We start from the raw sequence: 17,867 nt of genomic DNA, 5'->3' as shown, positions 1-17,867 counted from the left end.
AGGAGGCGGCCTTCCTCACCACACCTGCCTTGCAGTGAGGACCAGTCATCCCCCATGAAAATTTTATAGCAGTCGCTATTTTGGCCCCCGAGCTGCATGTGTCTGGCATCCCCGGCCTTCCTGTGATGGTGTTTGTGGGTGTGTTGCAGGTGGGCAATGCCCAGGCCTTCATTTGGCTGTCACAGCTCCGGCACAGATGGTCAGATGAGGAACGGCACTGCTTTGCCAACATCTGTGACGCCCAGTTCCTGTACTCCTATGAATACCTTGGCAATACCCCTCGGCTTGTGATCACTCCGCTGACCGACAGGTAAGTCCCTGGGACACAATGTCATAGCTGGGCTTTGCCACACAGGTAGAGAGAGAGATGCCAACCAAAGATGGATTTAGTTCAGACACCTGTATCCCTCTTGTTCTGTCTCCATGTCCCAGCACTCCAGTGGTCGAGCTCTAACTCTTATCTGGTTTTTGGTGGTACCCTCTGGGGAATTTGTACATCAGATCCCTGGGTGGGATTCAGCTCACACATTAAAACACTTGTGGGTGTCTTCCTGTGCACAAGATGTCCACAGTCCATAAAGCTGGTGAGTCTAGAGAGCTTTCATCCCATCTTGAAGCAGACATCTACCTGGTTGCCTCAGTGGGGACACCTAGGGTTACTTGAGATACTCTGTGTTGTCCCACCTGGCTTCCAGCTGCCAATCCAGAAGTGTAAAAGTCTCCTATGGACCCCTTGTCATATCTCTCCACCCTATGTGACATTTCAGCAACCAAGAGCATCTCAGGTGGCTCTAGTCACCTGTGTTAGTCAGCTGCGTCAAGCCCCCAGGTATCATCAGGTTTTGTTGGCTATATTGACTACACCTCTGTGGCTTATACAGGTAGTATAGATACTCACATGTGGACACCACCCCAGTGTCCATCATCAACATGATGGAGAAACTTTGGGACTTGCTGCAGCTTTGAGTTGGGTTCACTCATAGGCCACCTGAGCAGGTTTCTGTCAGTGACAGGTCTTCCAGAAAAGCTGTCCTTTTCTCATACTGCCTGAGATGTGCCCAATATCCATGAGTTGTATGAGGATCCAGAGAGAACACAAGCTGGACATGAAGAGGTTTGGGCAGACCTTGGTGGAAGATGAGTATCTCTTGGAGAAAACAGAGCTGAGCAGAGGTGGTAATTAATGCCAAGAAGGCTTTCAGCTCAGACATGACCCCTGCTCACGTACAGCTTTTCAGAGGAGAGGCTCTGCTGAGTGCAATGCTCTAGTGCTATTGCCCTGCAGCCCACAGTTGACCTATTGGACATATTTCCTTTTTTCATTCATCATTCACTGTGACAGATGTTACATCACCCTGACCCAGTCACTGCACCTGACCATGAGCGGAGCACCTGCAGGCCCTGCGGGCACTGGCAAGACGGAGACTACGAAAGATTTGGGGCGAGCCCTGGGCATCATGGTGTACGTGTTTAACTGCTCCGAGCAGATGGACTACAAGGTATGGCTCCCACCTCGGCTGCAGTGCGGTCACATGGGGCTGGGGATGCTCAGGGCCCGAGCAAACCTGAAGGATGAGAGTAATCCAATGGTACCTGGGGTGCATTAGGAGAGGTATGACCAGCAGGTCAAGGGAGGTTGTTCCTTCCGCTCTGCTCTGCCCTGGTGATGCCACATCTGGAGTTGTGTCCAGTTCTGGGCTCCCCAGTTTAAGAAGGAATAACTGCACAGAGTCCAGCAGTGGGCTACAAAGATGCTGAGGGGTCTGGAGCTTCTTTCTTGTGAGGAGAGACTGAGAGAGCTGGAGCTGTTGAGCTGGAGAAGAGAAGCGGAGAGGGATCTGATCAATGGGATCAATATCTCAGGGTGGCTGTCAGAGGATGGACCAGACTCTGTTCAGTGGTGCCCAACGCCAGGGTGAGGGGCAGCGGGCACAGACTGAAACACAGGAGGCTCCATCTGAACAGGAGCAGAAACTTGTTTGCTGGGAGGTGCCAGAGCCTGGCCCAGGCTGCCCAGAGCGGGTGTGGAGTCTCCTTCTCTGAGACATTGAAACCCGCCTGGACCCACCTGTGTGATCTGCTCTGTGACCCTGCGTGAGCAGGGCTTGGACTGGGGGATCTGCAGAAGTCCCTTCAGCCCCACCAGGCTGGGATTCTGTGATCACCTCTCTCCAAATCCCTGCTACACTCCTTTAAGCTGAATGCCTTTTCCTTCTCCTCCCGTTCCTTCTCTAAGATTTGCACAAGGTTCTTCAGGAGGCAGAGACCCGAACTATCTTCTCTGCCTCGTTATGCATTTCCCTTCCTTTCTGGAGTTAGATTTCATGTGTAATTCTTCAAAAATGTTGGTCTGTTCAGTTGAGACCAAGGCTGTGCTGATAGTTGGACCCTGGTCGTTTCTTCTCGGCGTGCTCGCGACCTGGCAGCCCCTGGCACGGGGAGGGACCTGTCCTGGTTTTCTCAGGATCCTCTCCCAGAATAAACCCAAAACATAGTGAACCTTCAGCCGCTACAGAGCACTGAATCATTAGGCTGAGTCTTGCTCTCTGCCAGTCTGGCACGGTACAGTGATTTTGGTAGCCTCGGATCATATTTCATTTAGCTTATGGGCTCTCCCAGGAAACGGGACCATCAGTAATTCAGCACAAGTGACCTTTAAATGAAACTGGTGCACAGATATATTGAGAAAGTGCAATTAGCAGATGAAGTGGCAAGCTGCGCAGAGCTATAAATATTATAATTGAGTTGCGCCTGCTGTTTCCATGCACTTTTCTAAATACCCACAATAGACTGTAAATTGCTATAAATAAACAGGCTGGGAAATAAAATCAATTTTTTGCTGGAGTTGATTCCATTTATGATTTCACTCTTGTAATCTTTGTTTTTGTTCTGTTTTTCCAGTCTTGTGGGAATATTTACAAAGGCCTTTCCCAGACGGGAGCCTGGGGCTGTTTTGATGAATTTAACAGGATCTCAGTTGAGGTCCTTTCTGTGGTTGCTGTACAGGTGAGTGGAGAAACACTCATAAATAAATACAAACAGAGCAGAGCCATTCTGCAGTCTTTGGAGCAAGGGTAAAAATGGCAATTGCATATTGCCGGTTTCAGTTCTGTGTATAGGCAGGTGTGGGATTAGATCTCAAGATTAATCACATGAATATCACAGCACTGCCAAGATGTCGCAGTTACGTGCTGCAAAGATATTTGTCACTTTTCTTGCCCCAGTTACAGCATTTGTGCCAAGACAATTCTTTGTAGCATCTTTTCCCAGACCACTACGCACCATGGCTCTGTACCTGTTCCTCCTCAGGAAAGCACTCGTGTCATTAATCTGCTGTGAGATAATTGCAGCACATCGTTTCAAGACAGAGAAGCTGCCTTGGCTTGCGGCTGCTCAGTCTGCAATGTAGGGAATGATTTTCACAGAGGGGAAGAGGGGTGTTTGGGGCAGATCCGCTGGACTTCTGGGGGTTCCTTATCACCCCTGGTCAGGCACAGGTTGTGTGTCGTACTCAGGAAATGGGAATACATTCAGGATTAATTTTCTTAACCTGTCTCCAAAACTATATGGCTGTGGATTTAGTTCTGGTGTCTGTAACGACAGCTCTGCCAAGTGGCTTTGGAAGGTATTCCTGGCCAACTGGCACCATTCCTTGGAGGAATGTGTGCAGCCCCGTGGTGCTCCCAAAAGCCAGTGTCAGCTGGTGACACTCGGGAGCTGGAATCTGGGGCAGATCTGCGGCCCTTGCTGACGCGCTTGCCCAGGGTACCCTGACACCGTGGGATTAAACCTGGGACAGAGCTATTGGAGCGGTGCCCAGCTGGGCATGGGTGTTTCCCCTGGCGAATGGTTTCTCATCTCCTCTGTAGTTCAGCTGCTCAGTGCATTGTGTTGGTGAGTCTCGTGTGAAGCGCAGCAGCATCCCTGGAGAAGGGCTGGAAGGGAGACTGGCCTCCCCGTCGTGCCAGAAAGTCCTGTGCTCTCGTGCTTATATATATAATCTGTCACTTCGCGTCCTCCTTCCCCTCCTCTTACCAGCCCATGAGGAAACCTGGCATTATTTTATACAGGGGAAGCCTTGGGGGGCTTCAGTGCAGAAAACTGAGGTGCCAAAGTGCCCAAGTTCTTCAGGATCCAACTGTCAGCTGAGTGCGTGTTTTAGGATCCTAATATCTGATTGAGGTGCTGAATTGTTCCTGGACTCCCTTTTGGGCTCAGTGTTATAGAAAGATATAAAGCTCAGAAGTTTCTACACTTCTGTAAATGTTTCGGTCAAAGACATTGTTCTTAACCCCTCCATGAACTCCTCATTCTTCTCATCTGTTTCACTCATAATTGGTACCTTATGTGGCATCCCAGAGAAGCCCCAGGCAGGTACAAGAGTTTATGTATCATTCCCTCTCAATTTCTCTTCCGTCAGGTCCTAGTTTAAAGTTGTCATTGAAAAAAAGTCTTTGAGGATCTTGAAATAAAAAGGGAAGCTGAACAAAAGAAGCCCAGGAATGACTCAACTGCTGATGGTTCCCTCGCTCCTGGCTGGAGCGTGGCAGCTGAAGAAAGCGGCACGGCCGTCATTCCATCATGGTGTCTCCTGGCTGCTATTAGGAGTGTTACCATGGCGATGTTTAATTGGCTGTCTTACTCATGCAGCTGATGTCGATATGGTTCCTTACAGGGAAAAATTCGATTAATTGCTTTACTTTGAGATGGCAAACAGTAGTGAGGTTAGAGCGGTGAATAGAGAGAGATTTGCCCCTCGCTGAGGTGCTGTTTGCAGAGAGGTGAACTCTTCGGAAGGAGAGGAACGAGCAGAACAAAGCTGCAATCAGGCAAATATAAAAAACAATATAATATTAGTGAGTGAAGGTGTTAGGAGAGGTTTTACAGCTTCTGCCTTCTGGTTTTGGTTTTAAATCAAACATCTGATGTCCCAAAATCTTTAAAAGTGATATCAAGTGGTCAGTTTACAACTGAGCTGAGGCCAAGCTTATTGGGAGGTGCTACCCCTTCTCTGGGCCTGGTCAGGGAACGGAGCAGGCACAGGAGGGTTTTGGGATGTCCTGAAGAGCAACGCTGTGTGGGGAGAGGTGAGATGGGTAAAGGGAATAATGGGCCCATATTGTGATAGACTTTGGGGAGTGCGTTTGGGTGTTGGCTGTGTTGTGGATACCTGTGCTGCCCTGTGTCTCTCTCACACATCAGACCTCTGCTGGGCTGGCTGGTTCAGAGATGGTGGAGCCTTTGGTGGTGTTTTTGCTGTGAGATGTGCTGAGCAGTGTCCCACAGGTGATGTCAAAAGCCAAGGTGAATGCAGGCAGTGCTGGGGACATTTCCCGCTCCTGAGTTGCTCTTCCTGACCCACGTTCATCATTGTCTCATGGAGCAAAGGTGTGAAGTCTTGCAACTCCTTTGCATTTTGACTTTCCACTCTCTTCAGCTCTTTTTTCTGCTTTGCCAGAGTTTGACTGAGATGGGAAATTGATATTGCCATGCTGATGTACTCCAAACAGTGTATAAAGCTTTATGCTGCCGGTAAAAAATAAAACAGTGATTAGCCCCATTTGTCACGAGGCCAAGAGTAACGAAGGAAGCACCGTTGTCTGATGTGTTTTTCATAAGTGAACGCTGATACTATAGTACTGTCTTGATTTCTAGGTGAAGAGCGTGCAGGATGCAATACGGGAGAAGAAGAAATCCTTCCATTTTCTTGGAGAAGACATCAACTTAGTACCATCAGTAGGCATTTTCATCACCATGAACCCTGGTTACGCAGGGCGAACAGAGCTACCTGAGAATTTAAAAGCTCTCTTCAGGTGAGTCCAGGTCAGGGTTTGTGACCTGGCAGAAACTGTCTTTTGGAACATCCAGGCTCGACCTCATGTCCTTGGGGAATTCACTTGCACAGGGCATTCGCAGGTAGTTTAAGCCTTGCACAACAGGCCTGGGTCTGGGCACGCACAGGCAGGGCAAAGGAGCTCTGTCCCTTGTCGTGGGGAAGGCAGAGGGTGACCTGGCTCGTAAAAGAAGGCCTAGAAGATGAAGCTGCAAATGCGCTGCCTGTAAGACCTGTAGTCAAGAAATACTTGTTCTGCAATGCCTCCTCACCTGTCATTTTAGGCCGTGTGCGATGGTTGTGCCAGACTTTGAGCTGATCTGTGAAATTATGTTGGTGGCTGAGGGATTCATCGAGGCCCGGGTGTTAGCCAGGAAGTTCATTGCTCTCTACCAACTCTGCAAAGAGCTCCTGTCCAAGCAGGTGAGCCTGATTCTGTGGCTGAGTGGTATGATGAATCTCCAAAATCAGCAGAAACATGGCACTGTGCTGCTCAGCTCCATGGCTAACGTTTCACAGCTTTTATTTAATGGCTGCATTTGCACTGGCTGCTGGGGGAGGAGAGGGTTGGTGATCATCGGAGCAATAAAATTTTCAGACTGCTTTACTGGAGCATCTGCAGGGACAAAAGCATTTGACCAGCTGCATTAATGGGAGACCTTTCAGTGAGTTTAAATGACACCATGTTTGGGGTAGTATTCAGTGACCTTTTGCTTTCCAGTCTCTTCCTATTGATTCTCCTGCCTGCAAAGGGTTTATGGTGTCCCTCTCTGAGTTCAGCCTTAGGCTGGTTCCAGGTCTTGTTAGAGTTACTGTCAGTGCAAAGCAAATCAGATTTTTCCTTGTCATTATTTGTGTAGATCGAAGCTGGGTCCAGAGGAGACCTGAATCAGGATTCCTGATGATACAAACCTGATCTTGGCTGTGCCAGCATGAGGCTGGGTGGGATATGCTCTGTCGCAGAAACTTGGTGCTGTGCCTTGAGGGGCCTGGTGGAAGCCATGGCCTCCCACACAGAGCAGTCAGCTGTCGAGCTGTGCTCTGGAGGGTGTTAACAGGACAGAAATATGAACAGTTGTTTGTTGGCTTGAGAGTTCTTCTCATGCCGTTTTGTGGTACTTTTTCAGCAATGTCTTTACTGACCCCTTATTCCTGGACCTCCTCTGAGACCAAACAGGCTTGTCATCTTGTGATGGGCAGGGTGGAGAAACTTGGGTCTTTGGGGCCTCATAATGGACTCACAAGCCTTTCACCTTGGTGGCTCCTGCAGATGCAGGGGGCTGGCTGGCCTTGCTATAGGTGCTTTATGATTTAGGTGAAACAAATTGCTTTGGTCTCTGGAGTGCAAATCCTGCTGCTGTCTTACTGCCAACTGTGAGCCCATGTGATGGTCTGAACAGCTGAATTATTTGACTCTTTAATACTGTCCCTGACGGGAATCTCACCTACTGAGATGGAAACCAGGTCGCTCAGGCTGGAGAAGGTCTCTGGCCACAATGCAAATAACAGATTTAGATGTATTTTCATTGCTTACTAGTCTGGCAGTTTGGGAATGGTGGTTCTTCACCCTACATGGTGCTGTCTAAGCATAAACTCATGCCTCTTTTTTTTTCTTCCTCTGGTGTAGGATCACTACGACTGGGGCTTGCGTGCCATTAAGTCAGTGCTAGTTGTTGCTGGCTCCCTCAAGCGAGATGACCCAGAGCGACCCGAAGACCAGGTTCTGATGCGCTCTCTTCGTGACTTCAGCATCCCCAAGATTGTGACGGATGATGTGCCGGTGTTTATGGGGCTGATTGGGGATCTATTCCCTGCACTGGATGTGCCTCGGAAGCGTGACCTGAATTTTGAGTCGTTTGTGAGGCAGGCTGTGCTGGACCTCCGGCTGCAGGCTGAGGACAACTTTGTGCTCAAAGTAAGACCAAGAGATCTTCTGCTACACCCACATCGCCATCAAATCATTTGGGTTTTCTCAAACAGCTTTGCTTCTACAAAGAGAGCTCTGCACAGCATTGTCCTTGCAGGCAGATCTCGCTGGAGGGCAGTCAGCTGTGCTGGGTCTGAGGCAGCTGCACCTGCTCCTGAAGTCAGCACTGGATCAGTCTCTGGGCTTCCAAAGGGGCCAACTTTTGTAGGCTCATGAAAGTGTAGCCCCTGGAGAGCAGGGCCTCATCAGGTGGTGGTTGTCAAGTATAAACAGCGCTGAAAGTTTATCTGCAGGCTGAGGATTTCACCCATTGTGATTAGAGTGGCTGGACCAAACTCAATTGTCAAATCTGCTTGTGTCTCAGGGTCACGTCTTTCTAAAGAGGTGGCCCAGTGGGACCTATTTTATAGACCTGAACTTCAGTTTGGCATCTTTGTCTAAAATTTGGGAGTGTTTTTCTCAGGTGGTGCAGCTGGAGGAGTTGCTGACGGTCCGGCACTCTGTCTTCGTGGTGGGTAACGCGGGCACGGGCAAGTCTCAGGTGATGAGATCCCTGAACAGGACTTACCAGATAATGAAGCGACGTCCTGTCTGGACAGACCTCAACCCCAAGGCAGTCACCAATGATGAGCTCTTTGGCATCATTAACCCAGCAACAAGAGAATGGAAAGACGGTAAATGTCATTTCATGTCTGAAATATGTAGATAAAGACGGGTATTTTTAATGAATTTCCCGAGCAGCAGCAGGGTGACTGGTTCTTCATGTGCAGGTCTGAGAGCCCAGGTGCTTGTCTGCTGCCTACAGCCACATGACAGTTTGTTGTTGAAAGGATACACAGGATGTTTTAGCTCTTTGATCTTCACATGGGAAATACAGCATAAGCCTACTTGATCCTATTGCCCTAAGAATAATTTTAATGCCCATTAATACCAACACTTACCAGTTCCTAAGTGGGGCAGGCAGTTTTTGGGAGTTGGCTGGACCAGTGATGGAAGAGATGTCCCTCCTGCACTGTGGTGTGCACTGGGACCCCAAAAAATGTCCCATCCCCAGGTTTTCATTGCTGATAGCACGCACAGCAGCCTTAACGTCAGTTTTTCCACTCAGTATGGCTGCCCGATCTCTGTAGCACACCAGCGTTTGCCAAGCTGTTGATCCTGCTTACTCCTGAGGAACATTTCAAACTTGCTGGAAGATTACAGAAAATCTGGAGTGGAAATGTTGGGTTGTGACTGATACATAAAGGCAGCTTCGATTTACGTGTGCGGCGGGTTTGGGAGGTGTGGGGGAGGTGAGGGAAGACATTACCATGAATCATCCACAGCAGCAGATGAGCTGCCACCCACCTCCCCTGGCCCCGCCATGGACCCTTCCCGACCCCCTGCTTTGCTCCAATGCCAGGTTAATTTCTTTCTAATTGTAATTAGGGAGCCTAAATCAAAGTGGCAGAGGGACGTGCAGGGTACAGCCTGAACTGTGCAGACTGGCTGCAGCAGTGGCTGCAGATCGAGGGCAGCGGTGACACCGAACAGCAGGAGGGACATTTTACAGGCGACTGTCCGGTGGTTTCTGGCCTGCGATGGTTTAAATGAAATAGTGGCACTCCTCCCTGAGCTTTCAAGGCAGATATTTTCTGCAGTAACCATTCCTGAAAATGTTGTTTCATGTTGTCAAAGACCAGCAAGGCAATCTTCACCACAGCCTAGCAAGAGGTGACCTGTTCCCTTACAGATCAGCCCCTGCTTTTCCGCTCCCCAGTTTTATCCTGTCACATTATCAGAAGTTGAAAAGGTCCTACATGTTAGGTGGTAAAAGGTCCCATATGGGAATCCCAAAAGTGTTCTTTGCAGAACAAAACTCTTCTTTTAAACCCCAAGAGAGCCGTGTGCTGTGGATGCACAAGGTCAGGACAGAGGCGCTTTCCTCTCCCCGCTGCCGCGGTGTATCCGAGGGAAGCCCTGATGCCCTGAGACAGCAGCTGTTTCTGATGCTAATAATGTCGGAGTGGTTCCCAAGGCGTGTGTCCAACACGTAAGGAACTGGCTGGAGGCAGAGGCGCTGAAGCGTTATTTTTGTTGACCCGGTCTCGGGATCACACACCTGTTCCAGGTGAGCCGTTCTGCATTTGCTGAGCACAAGCTTTGTCTTCAGTCAGATGGTGCCACTAGCTGTTCCTGATCTGGATCACAAAGAAATAGCTTGTCCTGGAGAAAAAAAGAGGAAAAAAAAGAGTTCTTGTCACAATTCACTGGAAGAGAGGCTTTTTTTTAATGTTTGCCTGATGTTTTCTCATGAAGACCAGCATCTCCCGAGGTATTTTCACATGTAGAGGAGAGCAATAGTTTTGTGGAGTTTTCATTTGCTCTGCAGTGCTGCTGCTCTATTCCCAGCCTTCGTGGTCTTCTTAACATTCATTATTTACTCCCCTTGAGACTCTGTATCCTCTCTCTCCTTGATTTTACCAACATTTTGTTCTGTCATTCAATGTCATTCTGTGCTTGTTCTCCCCTCAGTCTCACTAAAGCCATGACCCAGCGTTTAATGCATCTTGATTGCCCTGATATACTTTGAGCCACAAAAAAATATTTATAAGGATTTCCTAGGCATGTTCAGGTGGTTTTCTCTGCATTGTATAACTCATGCCGCCTTTTGCCTTTGAGTAGCTACTCTACATTTTTCTTATCCCTTATGATTCTCGGTGGGAATGAAGCTCGTGCGTAGGTCTGCAATCATTTTCAGTAGTGATAACTGAGAACCCTTTTTTCACTTTAAAGCAAACTAGAACCGTATTGTGATATAGTAATATTTACGTATAGGCACATAGAGTTTTGCATGTTTGAGAGGAAAGCATTAATTAGAGTAATTTTTACTGTGTTGCTGGAGAAAACCGTTAGAGCAGGTGTCAAGTTCAGTGTTCATCACCATCTTCCTGTCACCCTCCCAGGCCTGTTTTCATCAGTCATGCGAGAGCTGGCCAACATCACGCATGACGGTCCCAAGTGGATGGCACTAGATGGAGATATTGATCCAATGTGGATTGAGTCTCTTAATACTGTGATGGATGATAATAAGGTAATGAATATAAGTTAAAGAAGGAGATATTCTTTGACTGCATGGCATGGTTCAGCCTAAAAATGCAGATGCTGAAATAACACCTCCTAGAATAATGCGGTTGTGTTTCTTCAGATACACCAAACAATATCACATATAGAAAATGGTGCATGAGGGGAAATAGCTCAAATCATGGTTTCATTGTAATTTCCCTTCCTGGAACTGGGCTCATGGATAATCACAGATGTCCTGATTGTAACTCCAGGCCCTTCAAAAATAGGGTGGGGTCATAATTCCACACCTTTTTCCGCCGCTCGAAGGGAGTGCTGTTCCTTTGAGTCATGGAAGACAGTTCTACTGCCTGCTGGAAATCAGCTGCATTCCCTCAAGGAACTGTGCTGGCAGCAACCAAGCTTTTTAGTGCAAAGTGCTGAATGCTTTTCATTCCTGTTCCTGGGGAAGATGTCATTCTGTCTGTCTGTCTGCCCAATGCAGGTGCTGACCCTGGCGAGCAATGAGAGAATCCCTCTGAACCCAACGATGCGGTTGGTGTTTGAGATCAGCCACCTGCGCACAGCCACCCCAGCAACCGTGTCCCGAGCGGGTGAGTCCTGGCCTGAGCTCCGCACTGGGATTTGCCGTGAACCCAGGAGGATCTAGTGCCATTAACCAGTCTTCTGTTGGCCAACTTGACTCCTGTTGCAAGTACCCAACCTGAGATCACAGCGGCCGTGGGTGGACAGGGCAGGTTTCTGACAGACAAACTGAGGATCCTGACCCCAAATGCACATGTGGAGCTGTCATCATCCTGGAGATTTACCCAGAGCACTCTGACTGTTGGTGGGTGATCATGGCTTCAGCGTTGCTGAGTGCTCCTGTTGTGCAAAGCCCTTTGGATGGACTTTATGAGGAGAAGGACAGTATCTGTCTCAAAGAGTTCTTGATCTTCTGAAGAAGTGCATGAAGTATGGGAGAAGGGAATGGAGGTGTCCCCTAGTTTTACACATGGGGAAATGGGGCCCAGAGCAATGAAACTGCTCAGACAAGACAATGTTCTGAATTTAGGGCAAGGTCATGAAAAGCGCCGTGGTTTCAAGGGTGAAGTTTCTTCACTGTTCATGTTTCTACTCTGCAGTGGGGCAGGAAAAGGGGGCAGGTAATGGGACGTCCCGTCATATTTGATAGGGTTTTAGTTGTGTGAAAGTACCTGGTAAACTCTGCTGGAAGAAAGGAACAGTTTCTGCTATGTCTTTACTATATGTCCTCTCTTACCCTGGGCCTAAAGGGATCCTGTACATCAACCCGTCGGATCGGGGCTGGAATCCTCCAGTGAGCAGCTGGATCGACAGGCGAGAGATCCAGTCCGAAAGAGCCAACCTGACCGTTTTGTTTGATAAGTACCTGCCCATTTGCCTGGACACCCTCAGAACAAGGTACCATCTGATGAGTGATTGTGTCACCCGTGGTGAGGGCATGGGGACACCTGCCACTGTCCAGCCCAGCTGTGCTGCGCTGGGTTGTGCTGCACATGATCCTCCTTGCCCCTGGAAGCCCTGAGCATCATTGGCTTAAGCTCAGAGAACCAGCAGGGCGAGGTGGGCAAAGTGACGCTCCTGCCTGTATCGTGTTGGTCAGATCTGGTTTTCATCTGATTTTGATTTGATTTTTATTGTATTTCCTGTATCAACTCTCTATCTCTTGGAAAATAATTCCGGCAGATCCCAAAGAGAAAGCTTTTCAGCCTCCTGATGTGTCAGGCTAGACCTGAGCCCACTCCACAAGTTATTTTTCATTAAGAACTTGGGTATTTGGAAGGGTCCTAGTGCTTCTTGGCTTGATTTGGCTTTAAAGCAGTGTCCACAGGGAAGTCATGTGGTTCTTGCTTATCATCATGTGAAACCATTCTCTTTCTCATACTGTGGTGAGGACTGGCCAAGGTAGAGTCCCAGAAAACTTAAGGGAGCATCTCCCATCCTCTACTTGCTTCCTATAGTTGCACTTTCCTTTAAAAACAAAAGAAAAATCAGTGAGCATGGGAGATGTCAGCCAAAAGGGGGATGTGTCAGAAGGGTCTGGAATCAGGACTTAAACATTGTGCTAGGGAACTTCTCTCTGTGGGACCAAGTTGGTTTTGACTGTTGGTAGCAAAGTCAATCGGACGTTTCCCATTCTGTTTGCTGAACATTGTCTCAGAGCGTGAAATCCACGGGATTAGCTGCAGGCAACCCTGAGCTGAGTGTTTTGGTAGCTTGCTTAATTCAGAAATCGTAGAACCAACCTTTCAAATAGCTATAATTACTTTATGGAGGACTTCAGTGCAGCTACAATATTAGTTTGGAATTCTGTAAGTGTAGCTTAAATGAATGTAAAATGGCAAGATGAAAGGGTTTATTTTATTACTCCTCTATTTGACCGCTTTTGAACTCATCGTGCTCGCAGGAAATCATTGCCTTTAGCAAGTCTTCCATTCTGCTTCTTTCAAGAAGATCAAAGTTTTAAAATGCTTGAAACTTCTGATTATTGTTATTACTTGTATATGTGCCGGTGCCAGCGGGTCTGAGTGTGAGAATGGGTGTTCTCTTTATTGTACCTGGGAATAGGACACGTACCGCTGACAAGCAGAATGCCAGTGTTCTGAAAGAGCATTTCTAGTCTTCCTGGGTTGTGATGGACGTATTGCTTTCTAATTTCCATCCCTTAGATTTAAGAAGATTATTCCCATTCCTGAACAGAGTGTGGTTCAGATGTTGTGCTACCTCCTTGAATGTCTCCTGGCAGAGGAGAACACACCTCCTGACTGTCCCAAGGAGCTTTATGAACTTTACTTTGTCTTTGCTGCCGTCTGGGCCTTTGGTGGATCAATGTTTCGAGATCAGGTAAGACGGAAGATGCCTCTTCAGCATCTTTCACACAGTTTGTTTGTGTGGTTTTGTGTTGTTTTGATTTCTTCATACTTTCTGAAACATAGTGCTATGCCAGTAATGCTGTTTTCCTGGGGCTCTCACATAGGTGATAATAAACTAGAAACACAACAATTCCTTTTACGAAAGGCCTCGTTATCCAGGGTGTAACACCACCGGAGAACAGCTGAGGGGTCAGTGGTAAAGGTGGAGGGATGTTTGCTTATGCAGATGCATTTCACTGGGGAGAAACATAAGGTTAACTTATAGAAGCCTGTGGATGTGCATAATGTGATCAAATTAAGACTGATTTATCAGATGGATGTATCAGTGGAGCAGTCTTTCAGCCTTCTGACTGCACAGGTAGCCGTGCTACATAACACAAACCAGCCGGTGTTTTGTCACCAGGGCAGAGCAGAGCCGGAGGAACAACCTCCCTTGACCTGCTGGTCATACTTTTCCTAAGGCACCCCAGGTGCCATTGACTTTCGTGGCCACAGGGGCACACCTACTCTTGGGTGGTTGCATCCCCTAGTCAGAGGACGCCTTATCCTCAGATCTAAAGTGTGTAGTCCTGATGTCTGGGTCTGCCCACACTGCACTGCTGTCAAGGGCTTGGAGATCCACGTCTGATCTCCGCTGGGCTTGTGTCAAACTCTGTGTTGTCTGGACTATGCGGGAGGTCTCTCCACGAATGTAACACCAGACACCCCTCCCCAGCTCGGGTGGAGGCACTGCCGTTCTTGATGGCTGCTCAAGTGCTCCCAGGGGTCTCTTTGTGTGTTTTCATGTACCTTAACGCCAGACCTAGAGTGTCTGCTGGTCTCTTCAGATTTGCTCCATGCCAAGGATCAGATGCTTCAGGAAGTGCTGAACAACACAGCTCAAGCTCAGCTGGGTGCTCACTTGGTGCCATCGCACCTTGTGACCATTGAATGACCTGTGCGAGACCAGCTTCCTTGGTCCTTGTGGAGCCTCCATTTCCCATGTGCCAGCTGGGAAATACTCAGCCTTAGTGTTGCCAGTCTAGGATGACTTAAAGAAACAAAACAAAACACAATAAAGCCTGGGAAGCACTACTTGTCTTTGCTTCAGCAGTACAAGCGCAAGTATGCTGGTGTGTGGTGCTGTGGCAGCTGGCCGCTGTGTTCCCCGTGCCGCACAGTCAGTCTCGGGTGCATCAGGCCGGGCTCCTGCCTGCGGTAGTGGCTCTGGGTGGGCTGCAGGAGCAGCTGCAGGCACAGCGACCCTCCGGGAGGCTCCGCCGGGAGCCTGGCTGTGCGTTACTGCCCGCGATGCTCTGTAAATGTCAGAGCTGAGAGTGCGAGGATACAGCAGTCCGAGCAATGGGGAGCCTGATGAAAAATGATCCAATATAAAATCTGTTTATTGCTTTCCACCGAAGGTGCCCTTCGCGCTGACCTTTCGCGGCCAAAATGTCAGGAGAAACAGTCTGGGAGGCTTCCCACTACTCGGTGCTTGTTGGTGGGTAGCGGGGCCCCTGTATAAAAACAGATGATAGATTTGCCATTTCCTGGCTCTGAAATTAGCGGTAATCCATATGGGGTTTTTATTAAGGAAGTGGTTTGAATTCCACACCGTTCTGGCAATAGAGCTGGGGCTGGAGTGGCTCCATTTAACCGCGGGGTCAGGGAGGGCGGGCAGCGCGGCACAGCGCGCTTGCAGGCGGTCTGGCTGTGCGGGGTAAGGGCACCCTTGTGGGAAAGCTTTTAGCAGCCACGCACGTCCCGCTCCACTGCGGGCTACTCTGCTGCCGCTGCCGAGGAGTTATAACAACAGGAGAATGGAGAATTACAGGGATTCTGCCTCTCTGAATAGCATGAGTCTGCAAAATCGTGGATACTATTAATGTGTTTTTCAAATCCACTGGTCTTTTGAGGGACTGTGGCTCAGGAGGCTTTATGGAGGACACTTGGTTCAGTTCAGCAACAAACCCAGGTTTCCTTATGGAGGCCGAGCAGCCTATGGACAATGTGTTGGTGACCCCACATTGTATGGCTATGGGGAGGAGAGACCCGCAGACACCCCAGGAACAAACTGTGCTGTTAAAACGGGCTAAATGATGCGTCCGGTATTTCACAAACATCTTTCTCACAGCAATTTTCCTCTCCTCCTCCCCTCCACCTCTCTCCAGTTCCCATTGTCCACATGGGAAGGTGTTTGGGCAGAATGGCTGGCCCAATGTCATACAGGAGACCTAGGGCAGAGGAGGGGACTAAGCACATTTTGTGAGTCCTGACCCAGCATCTAAAGCAAAACTGTCACCCCAGTTGAAAAAATTCAGATGCTCCAAAATCTCCATGTGTAGAAAGATACAATGGGGAAAAGCAAGGAAACGGGTGCTTTGAGGGGAATGTGGCAGCGCAGAATCACGGCGGGGTCAAAGGGGCAGACCCTCGCTGCTGCTTTGGTACGCTGGTGTCTGCAGTCCTGCTTGGCTGAAACGTTGTGGCTTGAAAAGAAGCCAGAAGACAACAACTCACTCTGAATAGAGTGGTGTGATTGATGAGGAAAGGCTTTGGTATGCATGCTGTGACTGACCATGAGCACAGATGTAGACGGATGTTGTGTCCTTGTCTGTTGGAAGAAGTAGGCACCAAGAATCAATCAAGTGGTCTGTTTAGTCATAGGCACGTATTTCTCTTTTTCAAATTGATCCATCTATCTAGTCTCAGACATACCAAGAGTGATCAACACAGAGGATGAATTATTTAGATGAATAAATAGGACTGATGAGCAGAAATGAAGAAAATGAAAAATTAGGCTTAATAGCAGGAAAAATGATAAGAACTTTATGCTGTGGAATATATTTTAAGGACTAATCCCGCTCTGGTGGACTGGGATAGATAACATTCTCCATTACTAATTAATTGATCCAGATTAGTGTATTTTCTCCACTTTTTGTCTTATAGCTTGTGGACTACAGAGTGGAGTTCAGCAAGTGGTGGGTGGCAGAATTCAAGACTATCAAGTTTCCCTCTCAGGGCACAGTCTTTGACTTCTACATTGATCCAGAAACGAAGAAGTTTGAACCTTGGTCTAAACTTATTCCTCAGTTTGAATTTGATCCAGAAATGCCCTTACAGGTATGTGAACCTTGCACGTGTTTTGTCTGGGAAGAGCACATGCATTTTAGTGACTGTATGCAGGCATTTCAATTGAAGTCTCATTCGAGGTCAAGCACTTCATAATAAGAATGGCATTCCGTCCTGGTTTTGTTAAAAACAAGTTTCTCTTTTAGTGAATTTGCCTGTCAGGTAAAACCTTCATATCAGCTGCGTTTTCCTGGAGAACCAGATCCATGTTTTGGTAAACATAGCAATGGAATGTGAGGTTATTGATAAGGACAGATTCGCATCTCGCGAGAGGGGCAATGAGAAACAGGTGACCAAGAAACTGACAAACAGAGTATAACATCCCATTCACGTGAATACTTCATATAAAAGTGGGAGATCACGAGGATCTCGTCCATTTTGCTTATGGCCGAGATTAGGAGAGGACCTTGCTGGTCGTCCCTGCGAACTGAGGCCTCATGACAGACTGAATCCAGCTCCGGTTGGCTGCACAGTCCAGTCCAGGACTTCAGGTGCCAGCTCTGCAGTTGCTGGGGCTTTCAAGATTGGTTTTGTATATTTTGTATTATTTTCTCTATTCTTAGTAGTAGCATTAGTAAAACATTTTTAATTTTTCCAATTCTCTTCTATCTATCCTTCTTTCCCTCCCAATCACCTGTCCTGAGTGGGAATGGGGGAGAGAGAGGGGCTGAAGGTGGGGGAGAGGGGGCTAACAACACATCTGCCATGGTTGTATTGTCACCCCACAATCAAAACCCTTGACACATTCTTTATGAAGTACAACTCAATTACCCATCTTTCTTTACTGTACTTTGACTGTGAAGACTCATCCTCCATCCAGCAGAGGCGGCTGTGGATTTGGCCTCAGCTGGGGTGAACCCCCCTGCTGTGAGCACCTAACATTGTCTTCTGTCAGGCAGCAGCAAACAACCATTATCTAGGCAGAGGTGATTTGAAGGAAAAGCAGTGACTGTTTTGGAAGGAGATTGGTGTGTTTTACACTTTAGCCAGCAGCTCTGTGTGGGACATGAATATTTGCATCTCTCCACAGGGAATACAG

General features: G+C 48.2%; 1 protein-coding gene across 1 annotated transcript; it reads left to right on the top strand.

Annotated features, from left to right (window-relative positions):
- Positions 1-125: 125 nt before the first annotated feature.
- LOC136110671 (dynein axonemal heavy chain 9-like) lies at positions 126-17,365 on the top strand. Its single transcript, XM_071817744.1, has 12 exons — positions 126-310; positions 1,343-1,499; positions 2,902-3,006; positions 5,656-5,813; positions 6,118-6,256; positions 7,461-7,748; positions 8,224-8,434; positions 10,706-10,833; positions 11,308-11,416; positions 12,098-12,245; positions 13,514-13,688; positions 16,646-17,365. The coding sequence occupies exons 1-12, from the start codon at positions 126-128 to the stop codon at positions 16,922-16,924; spliced, it is 2,082 nt and encodes a 693-aa protein (XP_071673845.1). The 3' UTR covers positions 16,925-17,365.
- The last annotated feature ends 502 nt before the right edge of the window (positions 17,366-17,867 follow it).

Source organism: Patagioenas fasciata, chromosome 21 (genome assembly GCF_037038585.1).
Source record: "Patagioenas fasciata isolate bPatFas1 chromosome 21, bPatFas1.hap1, whole genome shotgun sequence".
Classification (NCBI taxonomy): Eukaryota; Metazoa; Chordata; class Aves; order Columbiformes; family Columbidae; genus Patagioenas; species Patagioenas fasciata.
Note: the sequence above shows the minus strand (reverse complement) of the source record. Positions and strands in the feature narration are given on the sequence as shown.